Below are 20057 nucleotides of genomic sequence, written 5' to 3'. Positions count from 1 at the left end.
CCACCTATATACAGCAAACTGTTAAATATGCAAAACAAAGTTTAAAAAACCAGAAAGCATTTCCGCAATTACTGTCTTTTACAGTAATATCTGAAGTGACATGCAACATTCATTTAAAGACTCTCAAGTTAAAACTATGATTTAAGATAACAGTAGCTTGGTTTTTAACTAAGCATTTACTTGAGTTTAATGAGTTGCATATGATTTGTCAGTTAGGGTTTTAGGTGCAAAGTGGAATAAGTCACATTGGACAACAGTTTCAGTACTACCAAATTACAAACCTAGTGAGAAGCAAGGAACAGAATGAAAAAAAAGGGGAAAGAAAAGCAAAGCAATGGTATTAAGGACACCACTGCTACAAAACCCCAGAAAATAATGCTGTACAACCCAAAGCAAGAATTGCTACTTTAACTAGCCTGATTCACTAACTTCTTGGATTATAAACCAGATCTATAATTTATGTAGGGTACTATATTTAAAAACGCAGAAAATTATCTTAGCATAGGTACAGTACACTTGCCATCAATGAAGAAAGCTGGTAGTTAAGATGCCTGGCTACACTCACTCTTTTTATCACAGCTGAAAAAAATGTGTCATAATATACACAGACTGTACCAAATCATGCTGCTAATGGCCTACTCTCATACACTAGCTCCTATCAACAGCTACTCCTCTAAAAAAAAAAAAAGTACCACGAATACTTTCTAACTATTAAGGTCTGACCACTTAACGTAGAGTACAAAGACTTTTTTACACTCCCTATAAATGACTGTAAAAGCAAAATTCAAGGATACTGCACAGTAAAACCACTGTCCTCCTTAAACTGCAAAGCTTAACTGCAAAGTTGTTACATAAGAAGCTAAAAAACCGTCTTCCAGAAAAGATGTTTCGAGTTCACTTAACCACATATTTCCCGTTGTCCCAAGAAACAAATGTTTCTGATAAAGAGAACGCATTTAAAAGGCGTTTTCTCACTATTTCCGAAACACGTACAGCAGCACGCTTCTTGCGTTCAAAGACCCCAGCTTTGCTGCTAGGCGAGGCCTGGCGGCACTGCAGGCACGGCGGCGGACGCACACAACACCGCCAGCAAGCTCCCGCCGCGGATCACCAAGCACCTCCTTAACTTCCACACCTGCTCCCACCTTCCGCCTGGGCAAACGTGAATAAGCGACAAGCCTCTTGAGCATCGCTCTGGGAAGGTAGACGGAAGACGCTTACCTGGGACATCATCACACATTTTTAACTTTTGGCCGCGCAAAGCCCAGCAGAGCCCGTGGGCGGAGGCACCCGGGGGCGGGTGGGGAGCAGGAGCCACCGCCGGGCCCGCCGCTCCGGCGGCCTACCGCCACCCAGGAGCCGGGCAGGGGCCGGCCGAGCGCCCGCACCCCTTCGCCGGAGACCACAGGCGCCCCCGGGCCAGGCACAGCGGGGAGGGGGCTGAGGGGACCCACGGGGCCCCGAGCGGTCACCCGGCGGCACCTCACAGCGCGTCAGGGAGGGAAACCGTCGCCCGCCCCCCCCCCCACCCCCCACCCCACCCCCCGGTAGGGTGCGGGGAGGAACCGGGCCTGGGGTGCAGGCAGGAAGCGGGCCCAGGCGGCCCCTTCGCCCCGCGCTTCTGGCCCCGCCCCCGCCGCAGCAGGCCCGGCCAGCGCCAGGCGACAGGGCGGGCGGGGGAGGAGGGGGGGAAACGGACGTGGCTATCGCGAGAGCAGCGGCGCGACGGGACTTCCTTCTTAAAGGAGCCGGCGGTGAGGTGGGAGGGGCGGGGAGTATCGCGAGGTTCGCTGGCGGTGTCGCGAGAGGCGGGCGGGGAGGGCCTCGAGCCCGGGGAGTGCCGTGCGCAACGCGTGGGGGCGCGGGGCCCCTCCCGCCCGCCGCCGCGAAGGGTCCTGAGGCATCCGGTAGCGGTTGGTGCTGTGGCCCGGAGGGGCCCTGGCCTGCGGGCGGCCGTGGGTGCCGGCGGGGCGAGCCCCCGGGAGAGCCCAGCCCAGGGCTGGCAGCAAGGCGGGGCTGCGCCGCGGGGCCGCGTTGCGCGCACGAAATGGAAGTGCGCGTTCGCACAGAAGCGCCCGCGGTGGAGTGTGCTACGTGTGGCGGTGTCGTACAGGCCTGTGATGCCGCGTAGGCCCTGCGTGGAGCCCCTGAGGGGAGCATCGCTGCTCCAGCGGGAATGGCGGCATCTTGGGCCCCGCTACCTACGCTGTAACTGAGTTTCCTCCTAACGCGGCCCTTGATTGTAGCAAAATCTATAGGGGAGGGGGGAGGGGAAAAAAAAGGGACCTAAAGTTACTTGCTCAGAAGTTGTGCAGGTAAGGAAGTGGGAAGAACGGTTGGTGCAATGGACGGTGCATCTGGTGCTTTGGCAGGCAGCGGCCTTGCGGCTGGCGTGGTGGAGGGGAGTTGGCTGCAGTGAGGTGATGGGAGCATGGTAAGAACCAGACGTGCAGCTTGCGGGGAAAAAGGCTCAAGTGAGAGAGGCCCGCGTTCTACCCCGCCAGTTTTCAGAAGAGCTTAGCTGGATACAGACACACTTGGCAAATTACAAACTCAGTCAGTAACATCCATCTTACTCTCGCCGGAAAAAATAATCCCCACCTAGAAATCTGTCCAGATTGCTTCGTATCTCAGTAGCAGTTTAATAGAATGTTACGTGAAGCAAGTTCCCAGATCCTTGCTGTTATTTTGACAAAATGCTTTAACATGCATTAATAGTGCAATACTAAGTAGTTTCACTTCAAAAATTAAGAGCGTGTAACTATCATGCAAGATCTATTTTTACAGCAGTTTTGATTACTTTTTTAATGCCGGAGACATCAGTTTGGGATGAATCTGTCATTGTTTCTAATTATCTGATAACTTCATTTTAATGACATGTTAAGGAGGAGAAACATTGTTAAGCATTAGAGAAACAAAACATGGTCCTTTTGGCATGTGCAATAAAATTTCGTATGATGAAGATGGATAGTCAGACCGGCTAATGAAAATTCTACATCCTGTAGTTTCAGAGACAAGGCAAGGCAGTAAGTTTTCTAATATCTGGATCTCCGTGCTGTTTCTGCATGCAGCTGACGTGCAGGCAGCTACCTGCCTCCTGTAGGAACAACGAAGACTTGTGCAACAGGGAGCAATGTTAAGTTGCTTCTTTGTTGTTAAGTTGCTTAAGTTGTGTGCTATTAGCTAGAATTTTGTTCTAACAGAAGTTAATGGAAGATCTGTGGGTTTTGTAGCCAGTTATATTGGAGTAATGGGAGAATAGCAGGCATGAAAGCACTACTACAGTTGCTGCAACAATAAACTACATGAATATCATGCACCACATATGTTGGGGGATGTTGTTCAAAAATAAAAAGTAATATAGAACCAATAAATTACATTGTTTTAAAAATACACACATAGCCATGCGCTTAACTGCATTCATTCCAAAGGAATGTGCCAAGAACTATACCATCATAAAACCAAAGCTGAAAACAGGATGACATTTCAGATTTTTAAAATTTGGCAAAATAAACACAATATAACTTTACCATGACCTCAGATACTTAATACACCTCAGCCCTGAGAGCATCTGAGAAAAAATCAGAATATAGGCTCTGATTCTAAGGAAAACTTTTAAACTGGATCGTGTTTGAAGATAAATGTGTGTTTATACCACAAGGTGTTTATTTAATGAATACTATGTTGAATTTGATTCTTACGGAGATACGTGCACTCAATAAGGACTGTTCATGCAGAGTACAGCTGTTATTTTATAGTCACAAATACAATATTACGGCTTCACAATAGAAGGAAATAAGAAACAGATTAAACTCTTGCTTAAGCACTTTAATTTTTCTAATAAACAGGCAGTAAAATTCTGCCTATACTCCAAGGGTCCCATTCTGCTTTTATGTCAGTGGTAAGATCTCAGTGGCTTAGCTGGAAACAGAATTACACCTGAAAATCCCAGTGAAGTCACTAGGATGAGTCCCCATTGCAGTCACATACCCTCTTGTAGCTCTTCCTTTAAGGAGGGAGAACAAAGGGAGGAGCACACCCCTAAGGAGGAGTTGGTTAGCATGTCAACAGGTAGTTTTCCTCTCACCATCAAAATTCCTCTCGCAGATTACAAGGAGTTTCTGTATCTTTATTCCACTTCGGGAAAAAAGCTAGAAAACAAGCTGGCCCACTGAGATTAGGACCAGGCCCATAATGAAAATATTTTCAGAGGCTAGAGGAGTATTTTGTTCTGCTATGTATCTTCAAAAGTTTTTCAGTATAAAAGTCATTCTTTCAGGAAATCTTTCTAGCTCAAGGTAGAAGTTACTTGCTAGGATGTAAAAAATGTCTCATGCCATGTTTCTGCAGGGAGGGATTTGTAAAAGGATTTAATATTGAAAAGCTGTTGCCATTACTGAAAAGTTGAATATATCCAAACTCCGTATGAAAATTTGAACTCTGCTCGTATTTGACTTAGTTTAGATTTCATAAGAGAAGTGTTAGGCTCAGATAACAACCAAAATGAATAGGATAATGGGGATAAGCACTTTTTAAATATGTGCTATATTCCTGGCAGCATTTCACATGTAACATTGTAGCCTTCCTGTTCACTCTTCTTTGACAGAGAGAGGAGATAAGTTAACTGATGTGCATCTAAAAAGGGCAGCTTAGTTACATGTACAGCATCCTCCACATCAGTATGTCTGAAAACAAAGGGAGCTAGTGATTCGCAGATGCACTCAGCATTTGCAAGTCTAACTGAAACCCACAGAAAGTACAGGCGTCTAGTACAGGCAATTTTTCAAAATGCAAGTACTAGAAGAAGAGATGGTTCAATTCAGTGGTATTAATTAAGCATGGCAGCATTAAAAGTGCTACAGAGAGGAACTCAGTAATGTGATGTGCAGTGAATTAACATTTTGGAAGGCCTTTTGTTTCTCCAGCAGTTCATTTGCCACAGTATTTTACACATTGCCCATTAACAGTATTCAAGGAGCTCTCGGAGCTCTTTGTGGAAATCCGACCAGCGGTGCTCTGAAGTGTGTGTACACTAATGCAAACCCCACAGGGATCAGAGAAGGGCTCAACCTTGTGTGCAGCTGCAGGGCTGGTCTCTTTGGGATCACAGAGACATGGCAGGATAGCTCATGTGACTGGAGTGCTGCTGTGGACAGACCTGGGCCAGGAAAGATGAGCCAGGACAGCAAGGAGCAGAATTGGTGTTTTACGTGAGAGCGGCAGGGATGCATGCAGCTCTGCCTGGTCTGTAGTGACCATGAGATGGTGGAGTCCAGGATCTTGAGAGAGGGGAACAAGACAAATAGCAGGATCATAACCCTGGACTTCAGGAGATCTGTCGTGTCTGACCAACCCATTAGCCTTCTACAACAAAATGACTGGCATGGTGGACTAGGGGAGAGCAGTGCAATTTGTTTACCTTGACTTCAGCAAGCCTTTCATCACTTTCTCCCATAACACCCTCTATATAGAGGCTGATGAAGTATGGGCTAGATAAATTGGCAGTGAGGTGGACTGAAAACTGGCTGAACTTTAGGGCTTAAAGGATTGTTATCAGCAGCACAAAGTCCAGCTGCAGTCCCGTTGTGAGTGGAGTATTTTGGGGTCTGTTACTGGGGCCAGTACTGGCTGTTTTATTAATGACTGATGGTGGGATAGAGTGCATCCTCAGTAAGTTTACAGATGATACACGATAGAGAGGAGTGGTTGACAGATGCCTGTGCTGCCATCTGAGAGGGACTGCAACAAGCTGGAGAAATGGGCGGGTAGGAATCTCATGGATTTCAACAAAGTCCTGCGCCAGGGGTGGAATAACCCTATGCAGCTCTATAGGCTGGAGATCAACTAATAGCAAAACAACTTTGCAGAAAAAGACCTGTGGGTCCTGGTGGACTGCAAGTTGGCCATGAGTCAGCAGTGCATCCCTGCAGCACAGAAGGCCCACAGTATCGGGCTGTGCTAGGAAGAGCATTGCCCAGCAGGTCAAGGGAGGTGATCCTTCCCCTCTGTTCAGCCCAGGTGAGACCATGTCGAGTTCTTGGCTCCCTGCAACAAGAAAGACATGGACACACTGGAGAAAGTCCAAGACCATGAAGTTGAAGAGACTGGAGCATCTGACCATACCAGAAGAGGCTGAGAGCTGGGATTGTGTAGCCTCAAGAAGAGAAGTCTCAGGGGAGATCTTGTCAGTGTGCGTAAATACCAGATGGGAGGGTATAAAGGGGGTGGAGCCATACTTTTCTCAGTAGTGCCCAAGGCAAGAGGCAATGGGCACAAACTGAAACAGGAAATACCATTTAAATATAAGGAAAAGCTCTTCTGCTGTTAGGGTGGCTGAACACTGCCAGAGTTTGCTCAGAGAGGTTGTGGAGTCCCTGTCCTTAGAGATATTCAAAACCCAGTGGACACAGGCCTGGACAACCTGCTCTAGGTGACCCTACTGTGAGGTTGGACTAGATGTTCTCTAGAGCCTCCCAACCTTTGGGACAGACTTTTTAATAGGGTCTGTAGTGATAGGACAAGGGGTAATGGTTTTAAACCAAAAGATGGTAGATCTAGACTAGATGTAAGGAAGAAATTTTTTACAGTGAGGGTGGTGAAATACTGCAACAGGTTGCCCAGAGAGGTGGTAGATGCCCCATCCCAGGAAACATTGAAGGTCAGGTTGGACGGGGCTCTCAGCAACCTGATCTAGTGAAAGCTGTCCCTGCTCACTGAAGCGGGGAGTTGGACTAGATGAACTTTAAAGGTTCCTTCCAACCCAAAGCATTCTATGATTCTAACCTCAGCTATTCTGTGATTCTTTGAAGAAGTCTGTAGGACAAACCGAGTTCTGGCTAACTGCTTATGCTATTATTTAAAAATTAAGAGCTTTAAATACCGGACAGATTGCTTAGCCGAAGTCCCGTTTGTCCTGTAGCCCAGTGCCAAAAGACATGGCACCAATGCTTACCTAGCTATATGTGTATTTCCATCTTCTGGTTTTCTTAATGACTTGTAAGATCTTCGAGTCATTGTTCTCTTTTGTATCATCAATCATAAAAGCTTGAAAATGCTAAGGATGTCTGGAAGTGCTGCACAACACTTAAACGTGTGCACAACACATAAAAAATAGAGAACACCTTGAGAGTTTAACTCAATAAATCAGATATCCCTTGTATTGTTAACTCATTCTCAGAAAGAGTTGAACCAGTCCTAAATCTTACTAACTCTTAGAAGCCAGGGTAGTATAATTCTTACAACCTGCTGCAAAATTGTCCTTTAAAGTTTGTCTGCCAGATGATGTGTTACTCAGCTTGAATAAACCTGAGAGACTGATTCCACAAGTGTTACAAAGTATTGATTCATTTCCTTCGAGTGTCTGGTTAAAGAGTGACTTGAGGAAAATGTAAAGTTTTGTCCTTAAATAAATATTGTATATAAATGGATCATGTCAGCAACACTCAGGTTTCATGATTGCCTGGAGTGGGAACTGGATAATGGGGCTTGTCAGCTCCATTGGATTTGTAGCAGGTATTTGTGTAGAGCAGTTTTGAATGTTTCAGAAAAATATGTGAACATTCGAAAGGCTTGTGGACCAGTCTCAGTTATGCTCTGGGTCTGGTTAAACCAAATCAGCATAATTGTTCTTCAGAGGATCTTTTATTATGTGTTACACATTTCACTTTACAAACAAAAATTATTTCAGAAATGGAACAGAGCTTTCCATTAGGAGGAGTAGTCATAGAAATGGTTTATGGAGGTTACAGTTGAGTTTGGTTCCCGTAATCCCTTTCTTCCTTGAGGAGAAAATAAAAAGTATTTGCTTCCTTAGGTTTAATTTCACATTTTTGAGTTTTGATTGACAGAAAAACATGAAGGGAAAGAATTAAAAGCACCGTACATGCAGAAAGAGAGCAAAAAAAGACTAAAACTGGAAAGGCATAGCTTTTATTTTGGGGGGTTTTAACGAGGCAAGCTGTCCTCGAGATAACAAAGTCATGATTTAAAGCCTCCTAAGCAATAAGATGCTGATGTGATCTGGTGTGGGAGGCTGGGATGTGCAGCTTTCATAACTAAAATCACAAAACCTGGAATACACCACCCTTGTAATCAGCCATCTGACTTAGTCATCTGGTCCAACCTAGCCAAAGCATCTCTAATCACATGAAACTGTAGGGTCATCTTGGAAATGAGATGCTAGCTGTGAATTGCTAGGCTCCTATGATGATGCAAAAATAAAGAAAAACTGCATGTAGTTATCCTCTTAAATCTTTTTTTTCCTTTCTGACTTAAGTAATTTACCTCATTAATTGCATGAGCCATAACCTGATGTGTTACATTTTTGAGGAAACATGCTGAGACATACACACATACACACACACAAAAAAGTATATTAGGAAGCAACTCTGAAGCTTTGTTAAAAAGACACAACTCCTGTTTAAACAAAAAAATCCTATTCTAATGCTGTGAGTAGAATGCAGTGCTTTACACAAGTAATTTCCTGTGTTTCTTCTTTTTGTTATCTATACAACACATCTAGCAAAATAGGGTAACTTGATGAAGTGGCAATTTTTAGAGGAATATTATAGCTGTGTACAAATATGTTAAAGATGTAAACTGGAGCTAGACAAGATAAACTGGGGGCTTGTCAAACAATTCACCAGTCAGTTCCCCTAAAGCATGTAAGAATGATGCGTTTTCATCTGGAAGGCAGGGATATTTTTGTTCCTGGGGGATTTTTCCCCAACTCTGAAGTCAGTTAACCTCTTTTACTAGGAGGATCAGACTGCTGTTGGTGCCAGAAACCACAAACGTCTGGGACCAGTATGTCAGAGATTATTTCTGCTGAATCAGCTCTCAATATAACAAATATATTAAACCAGTAACCCAAGCACAGAGACATTTCATAACACAATGAGAACTACACTGAAAGTATTACTTTGATTTAGAGAAATTCTGAGCCTCTGTCCAATGTTCATTGTTATATTAAAAAAAAAAGAAAACTATTTGTGACACCAGCAACAAAGTACAATACTAGTAAAACTACTGATAGACTCTTCCAAGTCTTTGCATATGGATAACATTGAAGATGAAATAGGAGAAATACCATAATATGATTTCTAGCATCAAAGAAACTATTAAGCCAGTTCTATTAAAAGTTAATTTAATATAAAGGAATCATCAGAAATACCTTATATATTAAATGAAAAAGTAAGTTGCCATGCATCCCTTTTACTGGGTTAATATCACTTACAATTGTTAGGTATCTGATCACTGTAATAGGTAACATGTCTGTTAGGTTTATTCAAAACAACCAATCTATCAGTTTGTACACATACACATACATGCATATGCTGTGTCACTGGCCCCCAGACAAACTGAAACCCATCCCTAGTTTGTAATTAAGGCATCCAATTGGAAGTATCAACAATTAAAACTTAATAAAGCCACAGAGGAGTAAACTTGATTCATCTGCCATAATAGCTAAGTATAACTGTACAAATCAAACATACGTAGCTTCCTCAGCTGTAAGCAAATTAGCCGTTACTTTGGAAGGCACTGTTCTCTTACTTTCTGTTACTCACTTTATCCAGTAAATTCCGAGTTGATACGACATTTTTTCCAAGATGTAGCATATAGAATAAGTTATTTATAAACCACAGAAAGAAACAATAATGGCCTACCAGAGGAATTACTGTTACTGTTAAAAACATAACTGTTTTTTCTAGCTTTAATATTTCTCAAACACAGATAATAGGCTTCCTTATTAAAAAAAAAAAAATCTTCAAATCAAATAAAAAACAAATACTCAGTCTTAATCTGGGATTGGACCCCAACCTTAATTGTTTTTTCTTATTTTTAAACAGAACAGATTGTTGTTTTTTTTTACATTTGCTATTAAATTAGTTTTAAATTACTGATTTCACCAGCAAATTTTAAAGAACAGACCAGGGCCAAAGAAGGGGAGCATTTATTGGAGTTTGGAAGAATATTTTGTTTCTGAGGATGATTGCTTGCTGACTTTAAGTAAACTTGTAATCAAGTTAGTTGCACTGCCACAGGGCAGCACTGCACAATGGACCTGCCTTCTTCAGCATGGTGCTTTCTCACACTGAGTACTTCATTTTATCCTCCAAAAACAAAGAAGATTCATGCTTTAAGTATAGTAAGTGAATAAAGCCAAAAAGAAAAAAAAGGCTAGAAAGACAAAAATATGCAGCATTCAATTGCTTGTGCTTCTGTGCAGGCCTACCAGGGTATTGCCACAACATTCAAGATTACTGCCAATCCAGAGCTTATCAGCCTTTTTGGGTCAGTCCTAGGGGTGATTCTGTCCATGTAGGTCTTGGGTTGTAAGTATAAGGCACAAGTAACTGACTACCCGAGCCAATTGTCAAATGTAGTCCATTGACTTTCACCAAAAAAAAAAGGACATGGAAAAAATCCAAATCTGCAGTCATAGATGTAATTGAAAGAGAAAAAAATAGCAGAAAAAATGTTCCCAAGAGCATTCTTATCGCAGCCAGTCGCTCATATTGCATGTCTTTTTTTTTCTTGAAGAAGAGATTAACTTGTCACTTGTACCCAGCTCTATGTGTGTAGGTGGGAGGGAATAATTCTTTGTTAAGACAGATGTGCTGGTATTATGACTTCACTGATGTTTATCATCTAACTACTACCAACTACTGGAGCCATAAAAATAAATGGAGTAGCAGCAGCCACCATAGAAAATGAGGTAGAGGAGAGATCTTCTAAGCCAAATTGTTGTCTGGAGGTTCTGTGTCTTCTGTATGGTGTGAATAGCATTTGCATTATTCATGTGCATTGATGTAATGTTTTCTAAGAACACTTTAGGAAAAATATAGAAAGATTAAAAAATCTCAGTAGGTGGCTGTATTCATTTATACTTGTACGTATATTAAGTAAATGTAGCTAGTACAAAGTAGCACAATCAAGTTAGTTTTCTACAGAATCTGGGGTGTTCAGTTACAAAATATTTGTATAGATATACAGAAGAGAAAAAAGTAAGTGCTTAAACTTTTGCTTAATGCACATTTTCTGATCAGTACCATCCTTTTACAACAAAGACAGTAAAACAAATTGTTTTAGCTCAGCAGACTTCAGCCTTAGCTTAAGTGGTTTTCTGAAACAGAATGGGATTAGTCAGTATTTAATGTTAGGACAAATGAGAGCCTAGGTTATTATGTCATCTCAGAAAGACCACAGAGGGCAGAGAGACTTCCACCTTGTTTCTAAAAAGCCGTGTAATCTTGATTCCTTTAAAAAAAAAGAAAGGGGGGGGGGGGGGGGGGAGCTGCTATTAACTCTTGTGAGGTAATATATTGTTTTGACAATGTCATTATCCAGATTTATGGATGTATCTTGCAGCTTCACTCAAGATCTAATTTTCCTCAATTACTCGAGGACTAGTGATTGCTGGAATCCTCCATGGATTACCCCTGATCCTCAAGGACATGAGAGCAATTCCAAATTAACTTCCAAATACATTCATGTAAACTGTGTATCCTGCCTCAGAAAGAAAAATCCACTGCATTCACATATAAACAGAACCTTTAAATATGCAACAGATGTTCCATTTTTTGAAAAGCTCTTGAATTCATTGACAGGCCTTTGGCTAAACTGATGAATTAATTTGTTCGGGGCGGATTTCATAAATCCTCTAATAATTCTTACCCTTACACATCTTGACTTGATTTCTGAGATCTGTGGCATGTGTTTTAAATGTTTTAACCTTTACTACTTTAATCAGGTAACATTTATTTCAGGGATGGATGATGATCGGTCATTGAAAGATATAGTTGACTAGGAAATAAAATCCAATTTGTCAGTTAAACAAACCACATCTGAAATAAGAAGAAATCAGTCTGTATTACTGGATCCCTGGTATGCTTAGCGGTTTTGATGTCACTCTCCCTTTCAAGAATATATAGTGCTGTATTGCTAAGTAGTGCTGGATGCAGTGCTGGTATGCAGAAACCACAGTTACCATGCTTATGTACAATGGATTTCTTGGGGTGGTTTGAATGTAAGCCTTTACTTCTATACTGAGATTTATTTCTACCATTTTAAGCTATTTTTCTTTAATACTTAGAGGCTAGGTATCAATTTAAACAGCAATGAAATCAGTCAGAAAAACAGATTTTATCTAAGCTGTTTGCTTTGGAGAGGTCTTTAACTATGTTAATGCCTCTGATGTAATGTATTAAATTATATCAAATAATTTAAGGGGGTTTTATTGACAGATGTGTTTGATAGAGTGCAAAAAAATGTGCAGGTAAAACTGCATTAGAAAGATTTGTGTCTTCCGTTGCTAGACAACTGGCATGCCAGCTAGCCACTCAATAAACCTTCCCATATTTTCTTACTAAAATGGGACATTCAGGGGTCCAGAAGTCTACAATCTCTAAGATATGACAAGACTATATTACATTTATAATGTTTTTATTTCTGATTAAAACCATAAACAGAGCGAACGGCCATTTTTTGCCTCTTATATGACATTTGCTCATAAATCTAGGTTTAGCTAGATTTAGAAGAGTCTGAGTACATCTGTATGAATCCACAGAATTATGAGTGTTACAACCTAATTAGAGACGCTGACATCCATTCTGTGGTATTTGATGCTTTCTTGCTCTGATGCATTTGTAAATGAACTCTGCTACATCAAGCAAGTGATGGACTTGTGAAAGAATTGCAGGATTAGACAGTGCATAATAAAAACAGACCTGCCCATCTGAATTCAGCCTTCGGAAATAAACAGAATTCTAGTTAAAATTCATCTAGGTGTTTTACATTTATTTGAAAGAGGTCTGCAATTAAGGTTTCTTAATCTGGGCCAATTATGTATGTATGCTTCTTATATCTCTAATGCAAAAATGCTGTTCATGAAGTGGAACTACATTTCATGAGTGAAAAAATAGTTGAAAAATGAAAATTCAGTTTACCATCTTGGGTTTTTTTTTAATTTTCCAAGCTATTCAGGAAACAGGGGACTTAACAAGGCATATTTTTTTCCCTTGGTGTGTTCACCAGGTTCTTTTTTGCCAGTTCCTTCCTAGGCCATAATAATATCAGCTACCAGCTGACTAATAGAAGCCAAGCAAAATGTCTATCAACTGCTTCCTAGCCACCTTTCCTTTGACAATGCCACTCATATTGACCTCTCTACCCAGATGACAAGTTTCATTAAATTTTAGAAATGTAGTTGTAACAGAGATTTTGTTAAAAAAATTTGTTAAGAAACTTGACCAAAGTCCTGAGCAACATATTCTAACTTGTAATTAGGCCTTCTTTCAACAAGAGGTTGGATGTATGATCACCCAAAACGTCTTCTGACTAGCTTTGTCAAAGATTCTGTGACTGTCTCCCTTCGGTTAAAGTTGGCCCAAAGACTTGGACGTTATTAGAGGAGACTAGTAGATGATACAATCACATGTGTTTTGCAAAGTCATATGGAAGATTACAATACATACAGTGCAATATAAAAGAAAAGATCCAAAGTACAGAGTGCACATACCTGAATTAATATTCAGTTCACAGTTCATCCTGTGAACCACTGTGCAGCTCATACTGGAACAACCAGAATCCATTGTTATCAGAAGTCCTTTAAAGGTATGATTTGGAGACATCAGTCAAAATCTCCTGGTGTATAATTTGTTTCATACATCATATTTGGTACTCTGTTCTGACTTCATAAATGATGAGGAATGATTATGCATGAGAAATGAACTGCTTTCATCTTATTCACTAGAGAGGATTTCCTGCAGGGTAAATCTAGATTACAGTATTCTCAGGGACCAGGACTGATGCTAATGTGCTGTCCCTATTGCAATAAGAAGGCAGACAGATCTTGTGCCTTTGAGTTGCTCACCAGAAACAAACCCAGCCACTGGGAAAAATGCCTACAGGAATTTTCAAATTGTTGTCAGACACTGTAGCTTACAAATGCCAAACAAACTGCAGTATGTTATGAAAACAACTATGTGATTACCCAATCCTCCACTTTGCTATATTATCAGCTTTGGAACATACCAGTGCAAAATAGGTGACAGGATAAGCCTGTAACTGAAAACCAAATATGCCATAAACTGCATGAAGTTGTTGTTAATTAATTTGCTTCAAATACTTTGGTTAATAGTAACAATACCTTCTGTCACAGCATCTCTGGTACCTAATCAGTAACATATTGCAGCATATACTGAGACCAGCAAAGTATTTCACAGCTAAGTAATCAAATATGAGGAGGTTGAGTGAAAGACTTGCCCCAGAGAAAAAAGAATTCTTACAGTAGCCAGGAATAAAGTATCCTTTCATTCTTAGTTTCTTGTTTCTAAACTCCATATTTACACCCCTAAACTCAAATTCTAAGATCAATTTTTACTGGTAGTATGTTGTTTTCTACTAAAAATTTGAGATTCATACAGAAGTCAAAGGACCCCAACCTCAGCTGCAAGCTTAGCTGCAGAAATACATCATATACAAATGTGCAGTGAAACAGCATCATTCTCACCAAGAAAATAGTCTTATATAAGCACAGCAGTAATTCTCTTACATCAACTAAAGTGGGTGTGGCCATTTCTATAACATATCCAGAACAGACTGTATTGTTCAGTGACTGAACTGACTCTGCACTCTGTTTTGGAATGAATGTGCCTTTAAGATAAGAAAATGGGGTACTGTTTTACTAAGTTTACATATAATTTTCAATGAAAATACACCAGCAAAACTAGCCACTGTCATTTGACAAATGCAGTTTCATTCAACAAAAACAGCTAGTCTACCTGTGTACTGAAAACTTCTCTCAGTATTGTAATGTAAGTAGTATGATTTCTAACAGTATATTTTGACTAAGAAATTACTGAATTGATTTGCTTAGGTAAATAGGATAAGATATTCCTAAAAAAGTACTCTGTTGCCAGTGTGTGTTGCATTTAAGTTAGAAGAGTACCCAAGTGTAGCTATGTTATAGTAATTATATCAGGAAATGCATTCTTCAGTCTGTCGACAGTGACAACTTTAAATTAGCTAATCTCAGTATCAAGTAGCAGTTCAGCCACATCAGAAAAGAGCCCAGCAAGGGTGGGCTTTTGTATTTTTTCTGGAAGGCTTCACAGCCTGCATTGTGCTCTGTCTGTTGAAATGATACTGATAACTGCACCCAAGCAAGCCAGTTTAAAGGTATCTTAGATTATTCAGTATCTAGTCACAGGTGAAGCTCTCAAATTCGTATGCTAATACCTACCTAGTTTATTGATATTGCTGTGGTTATTGATACTTACTTTCAGTTGGATCATAGCTGTGGCCTCATAGAGTGAATGAAAGCCCAGGAATTTAGACAGGGAGAAAAGACTTGTCAATGTGCCTGGTTCCCACAGAATTCATATTTTAATCTGAGGGAAAAAAAAGAAGCATTTATTCTAATTGAACAACCATAACTGGCTGCCACTTTAAAACATTGCCTTGACGTTGGAGTTGACAAAGAAAAATGCTTAAGGCACAGGAACTAAACCTTGAAAAGTGTTCCAGTCACATCACAATCCTGTATTTTATAAAAAGGCTTTTTCTAAGTAATGCAAAACAATTCAGTTAACTGGGATGAAGACATAGATTACGATCTCACTTTTATTTCTTTCTTGCCTTCCCTTTTACCTGTTTTCCTTCTTACTTTAGGAAGGATTCCTAGGACCACAAGGGAGGTAGAATTAGGGACTGCAGGCTTTCAAAAACATGTACAAGAAATCCCAGAGCTGAGAGACATATCCATGTGTATATTTGCTGACTCACAAAATTATTTATGTCCAAGCTTCCTACAGATGGAGCTATAATGCAGTTTGTAAGGGCCTGTTTTGTTTTACAGCAGATAAAGGGATGGCATCTCCACAAGTGGGCTTCTTGTTTAGATGCCTTATGTTGCATTGCCAATTTACTTCTGTTTTATTGGAGTAAGTATTTTCCAGAAAAGGTTAGTTTAAAAGGTACAGCTTCTGCTACATTGAGTTTTATGCAGAAAAGTGGTTTTTGAGTTTGCTGAGCTTTATTTTCTTCCCATTTGATACTACTGGATTTAGCTTAGTACTTTCTTCAATCCTTTCTTCAATATGGCAGTGAATAAAGAAGGAGAAAAAAACCAAAGAACATGTTTGAAGAAAACAGAGACACAGGCTTAATGTCATTGCTGTATCATTCTACTCTTGTTGCATGCCTTCTGCTGTTTTTCCTTTTCTGTTATCTGCCTATATTGTAGGCTTTTGGGGCCAAAGCCATTTTCTCCACATGTGGAATTACATGAATATTATTCTAAAGCCTTTGTTTTAGAAAAACCTACAAATGGCTGCAATTTGACTTTTTTGGGGGGGGGTCTCCAGAAGGTTAAAGAGACATCTTAAATTATGTCTTTCAGACTCTTCCAATACTTTATCCCTAAATATTCATGCTCTCTGATCTTCTATTGTGCCACTTACCTAGCAGACTGTAAGTGAGGAAGTGCCTGGGCTGGCACCATGGACAGAGGCCCCCAGTGAAGTGGCTGGAGCTGTAGACCGGTCGGTCCTGACAAAACTTACTCGTGTGTAACTAAAAGGTTTAAATTATTTAATTAGATTAACTGAATTAGCTGCATTGGTAGACTTTGAGGATGGATAATTCCTCCCTCAAAACTGGTCAAAACCAACAGTTCCTCTTCTATGAAATACCTGTAGATTGGGGGAGTTTCAAATTGTCAACTGGTAGCTGAAAGATTCTGCAGTCTTATTCCTTACCACATAATCTAAGAGTAATAGTAACCACTGCTATGAATCAACAGTCCAATTGTGTAGCATGACACTGGCAGACTTTGCTTTTTGGTGGTGGTCTTCTGCCCTCCAAAATACATTTTCAGCTCCCTGCAATGTTCTCCATTGCTACATCTGATAAATACATACAGCTCTAGCCCTAGGAAGACACAATCCAGACACACTCCCTGCAGCATGTGGGGGCTTACATTTTTGTTTCCCTCTTGAGAAATAGATTGGAGCTGGAAGACATTTGCTGTCCCAAAAGGACACTATAATTCAAACACAACTTCTGGAATTTCACCACTGCATTGTAATTAGCCATTCTCACTGACCTGAAAAAAGATAATAAGGGGTGAGTGTGGTGTGTGTGTCCTAGAATTATTACCATCCCTTTCATGTTCAACAGTTTGTCACACACTTTTGGCTGCAGATCCCTTGCTGATACAGTGGGGCTTCTTAGTCACAGACAGCCCTACATCAGCCACACACCTGCAAGACTTGTGCAAGTGGGTTCACAAGATGAGGTAGAGATGAGGTGCTCCTCAGCCTTCAGGGGTTACAGTACAAAGCACTGCATCCTAACACAGTGCCACTCATCAAAGCTTTTTGCATATGAAGGTGGGCTCCTTTTTATTAGTGTTGGCTTCTATGAGGTTATATTTTGTTCATTATATGCAAAATACAAGCAAAAAATCCTCTGCCAGGGGCTTTAGGAGTCCATTTTGCAGAACTGCCAGTTTTGCCTAAAACCTAAGGGCTGAAGGAAGGATTCAGGAAAGGAGAAGAGATTCTTGCTGGTCAAGAATATGGGCATGGGGCCTCAAGAATAGCAGGGAGAATCACTTCTAGCTGAATTTATGATGTGCAGTGGTGGTAATGTTAGGCTGCAGCCCCTGCATTATGTTTCGTGGTAAACATTTCTGTCTTACTGCAGAAGGTGATCTATTTGTGACTAACTTCTGGCATTCTCCAAACAATGTAAATGCTCCTTTTCTGGTAAGGTAGGCCTCAAAAGTGGCCTCTGTGAATAGAAGTAACAAAAATGCTTCTCAGTGGACCACATATGAACCAATTGGGTGTATGGGCCTATTAGTCTTGTGCACGTGGAGCTAAACAGAATAACACTCAGAAATATTATGGAACATAGAAATTATTTTCTGTGGAAAACAAAGCCTTCAAGATGTGAATCACAAAAGATCATAGAATCATAGAATGATAGAATGCTTTGGGTTGGAAGGGACCTTGAGAGATCATCGAGCCCAACCCCCCTGCAGTTAGCAGGGATTGAACCTGTGAACTTGGCATTATTAGCACCATGCTCTAACCAACTGAGCTAACCCGGCTGGATCTGAATTCCTGAATCACGAGAATTCTTGATTGAGAGATTCAGTTGATAATTATAGCTTTGTATAATGATGACTTTGGGAAATTTCAGGTGCTGAGAAGACAAAGCCTGTTTCATATATTCCATCCCATATATCATGAGTTAAGGCAGTTCTTCTTTTTGACCATACACTAAATTTTGCACTTGTTGCCAGCACCAGTGAGCCATCTCTGACAGATATTATCAAAAGTATGAACAAAAGCTAATTTGATGGTAAAAAAGTTATATACTTTACTTCTTGAAAGGCAGCTTGTGTTGATAAAGGGTCCTTTTCTGTGTAAATGATACTAAAATTTTATACCCCAGGGACATGCTCCTAACGTAGAACTGAGGGCACTCTCAGAAAACAAAAATTGGTGCTATCTCCCAGCTCAACGGAAAGCGGTCCAGAAAAAAAGTTCTACAATGCAACTGACGTGTTGGCTTTAGAGTTCCTTGTATTTTGTTTAAGGAACACTTTTTTTCTGTGTTACAGTAGTGCCTGAATATGGTAAAGGAAACACTCTGCCTTTCCTTCTCCTTGCTGGCTGAGGCACTGTTATTTACGATTTCATAGTTTTATCATTCAAGTTTGTAGGAAGGCCACCCAACCTTGATGTTGTGAGATCTAGTGAATCAGGCTTAGCAGTGAGACTGTAAGCCCTGTCTTGACATTGGACTATGTAGTGGACAGTTTATTTCTGAATACCTGTAGGAAACATATTAAATATTATAAGCTCCTAGAAGAAGGCTATACAAAGGGAGGATACTAAACTGGGCAATAGAAGAGTTGAAACACAAGGAGCAGGTTGCATGCAGCTTCCATCTACTTTGTACTCCTTTAATCGCTTTGATTGGGGAAAAGGGCTGCAGCCTTCGTCAGGATCCTGACACTGCTATGTGATTCTCCTATGGGTACTACTTGTAAAGTTTACACTGTGTATAAACTAGCTGGAAGGTTGAGTGCTGTGAAAAAGTAGACTGCCACAAAACTGAAGTAGCTGTCAGAAGAGGGAGAAGGATCTGCTGTGCCTGATTCAGCCCCAAGGATGAATTATTCTCCCCCTTGCTCACCTCTCTAAAACTTAGGACATCTGTGGTCCCTGCAATTTACTGAAGCGTTTGTTTGTGCTTTAGAGAGAATTAATATGCTGTCTATTGTCATTTATCCAACTTACCACAGTCTTACCACTTAGATTTTGCAATGCTAACCTCTCTAGTCTTTTATGTCTCAGCTTGCATTTTGTTCCCTAAACTATTTTGGTCTAACTGTGCATGCTAGTCCTAATACAGAGGGCTTGAAGCTACTCTGTACTTTTAAAATATGAAATTAAAAGCAGCCTGAGAAGATCTGATAATTATTAAACATTTGGTGTCAGCATTGTTCAAGTTCTTCATGGCTTCCTCAGTAGCTGAGGAGGATTCTTATCTAAAGTTTATTGGAAGTCATAGGGACAACTCCTACTGATTTTAGTTAGGTGTGTTTCATTAGAAACCTTATCAGGCACCAGACCCAAACTTTATATGTACTGTTACAATCCCTATGGCTATACAAGTTTATAAAGATGTACATTCAAGTGTTACAGACAAAGATTTGTTTTCAGATTAGAAACTTAAGCCACACAGATTATTTCTGCATCAAATAACTCATCTTTCATATTCTGTGCCACATAGCCTCCAGAAGAATCCAGCTCAGCAGCCAAAAGAAATCACTCTACACTTGCTTGATTTTAACACTAACATGTGGGAGGGCAACCTAGGTGTTGAGTGAGAGGAAATGGCAACATCCCATTTAGCTAGAGTGCACCATCCGATCTTCTGTTCTGCTTTCTGCTTCTTGTCAAGCAAGGTCTCAATTTTGGTTTGAAATGTCTGCTCCTTTTCCTTAATAAACAACTCCCACTTGGAAGGTGGATTGC

The 20057-nt window shown here is 40.7% G+C and overlaps 1 protein-coding gene across 7 annotated transcripts in view; it reads right to left on the bottom strand.

The window, feature by feature from the left end:
* Positions 1-1287, bottom strand: part of ERCC6L2 (ERCC excision repair 6 like 2) — a 59703-nt gene extending 58416 nt beyond the window's left edge. For all 7 annotated transcript variants that reach the window (XM_075727222.1, XM_075727225.1, XM_075727224.1 and 4 more), the window contains exon 1: positions 1222-1287. In XM_075727222.1, coding sequence (XP_075583337.1) covers positions 1222-1240 — 19 coding nt within the window. In that variant the 5' untranslated portion in view covers positions 1241-1287. The remainder of the gene's footprint in view (positions 1-1221) is intronic.
* Positions 1288-20057: the final 18770 nt, after the last annotated feature.

Source organism: Pelecanus crispus, chromosome Z (assembly GCF_030463565.1).
Source record: "Pelecanus crispus isolate bPelCri1 chromosome Z, bPelCri1.pri, whole genome shotgun sequence".
Taxonomy (NCBI): domain Eukaryota; kingdom Metazoa; phylum Chordata; class Aves; order Pelecaniformes; family Pelecanidae; genus Pelecanus; species Pelecanus crispus.
The sequence above is the reverse complement of the archived record's forward strand: the minus strand, read 5'-3'. Positions and strand labels throughout refer to the sequence as shown.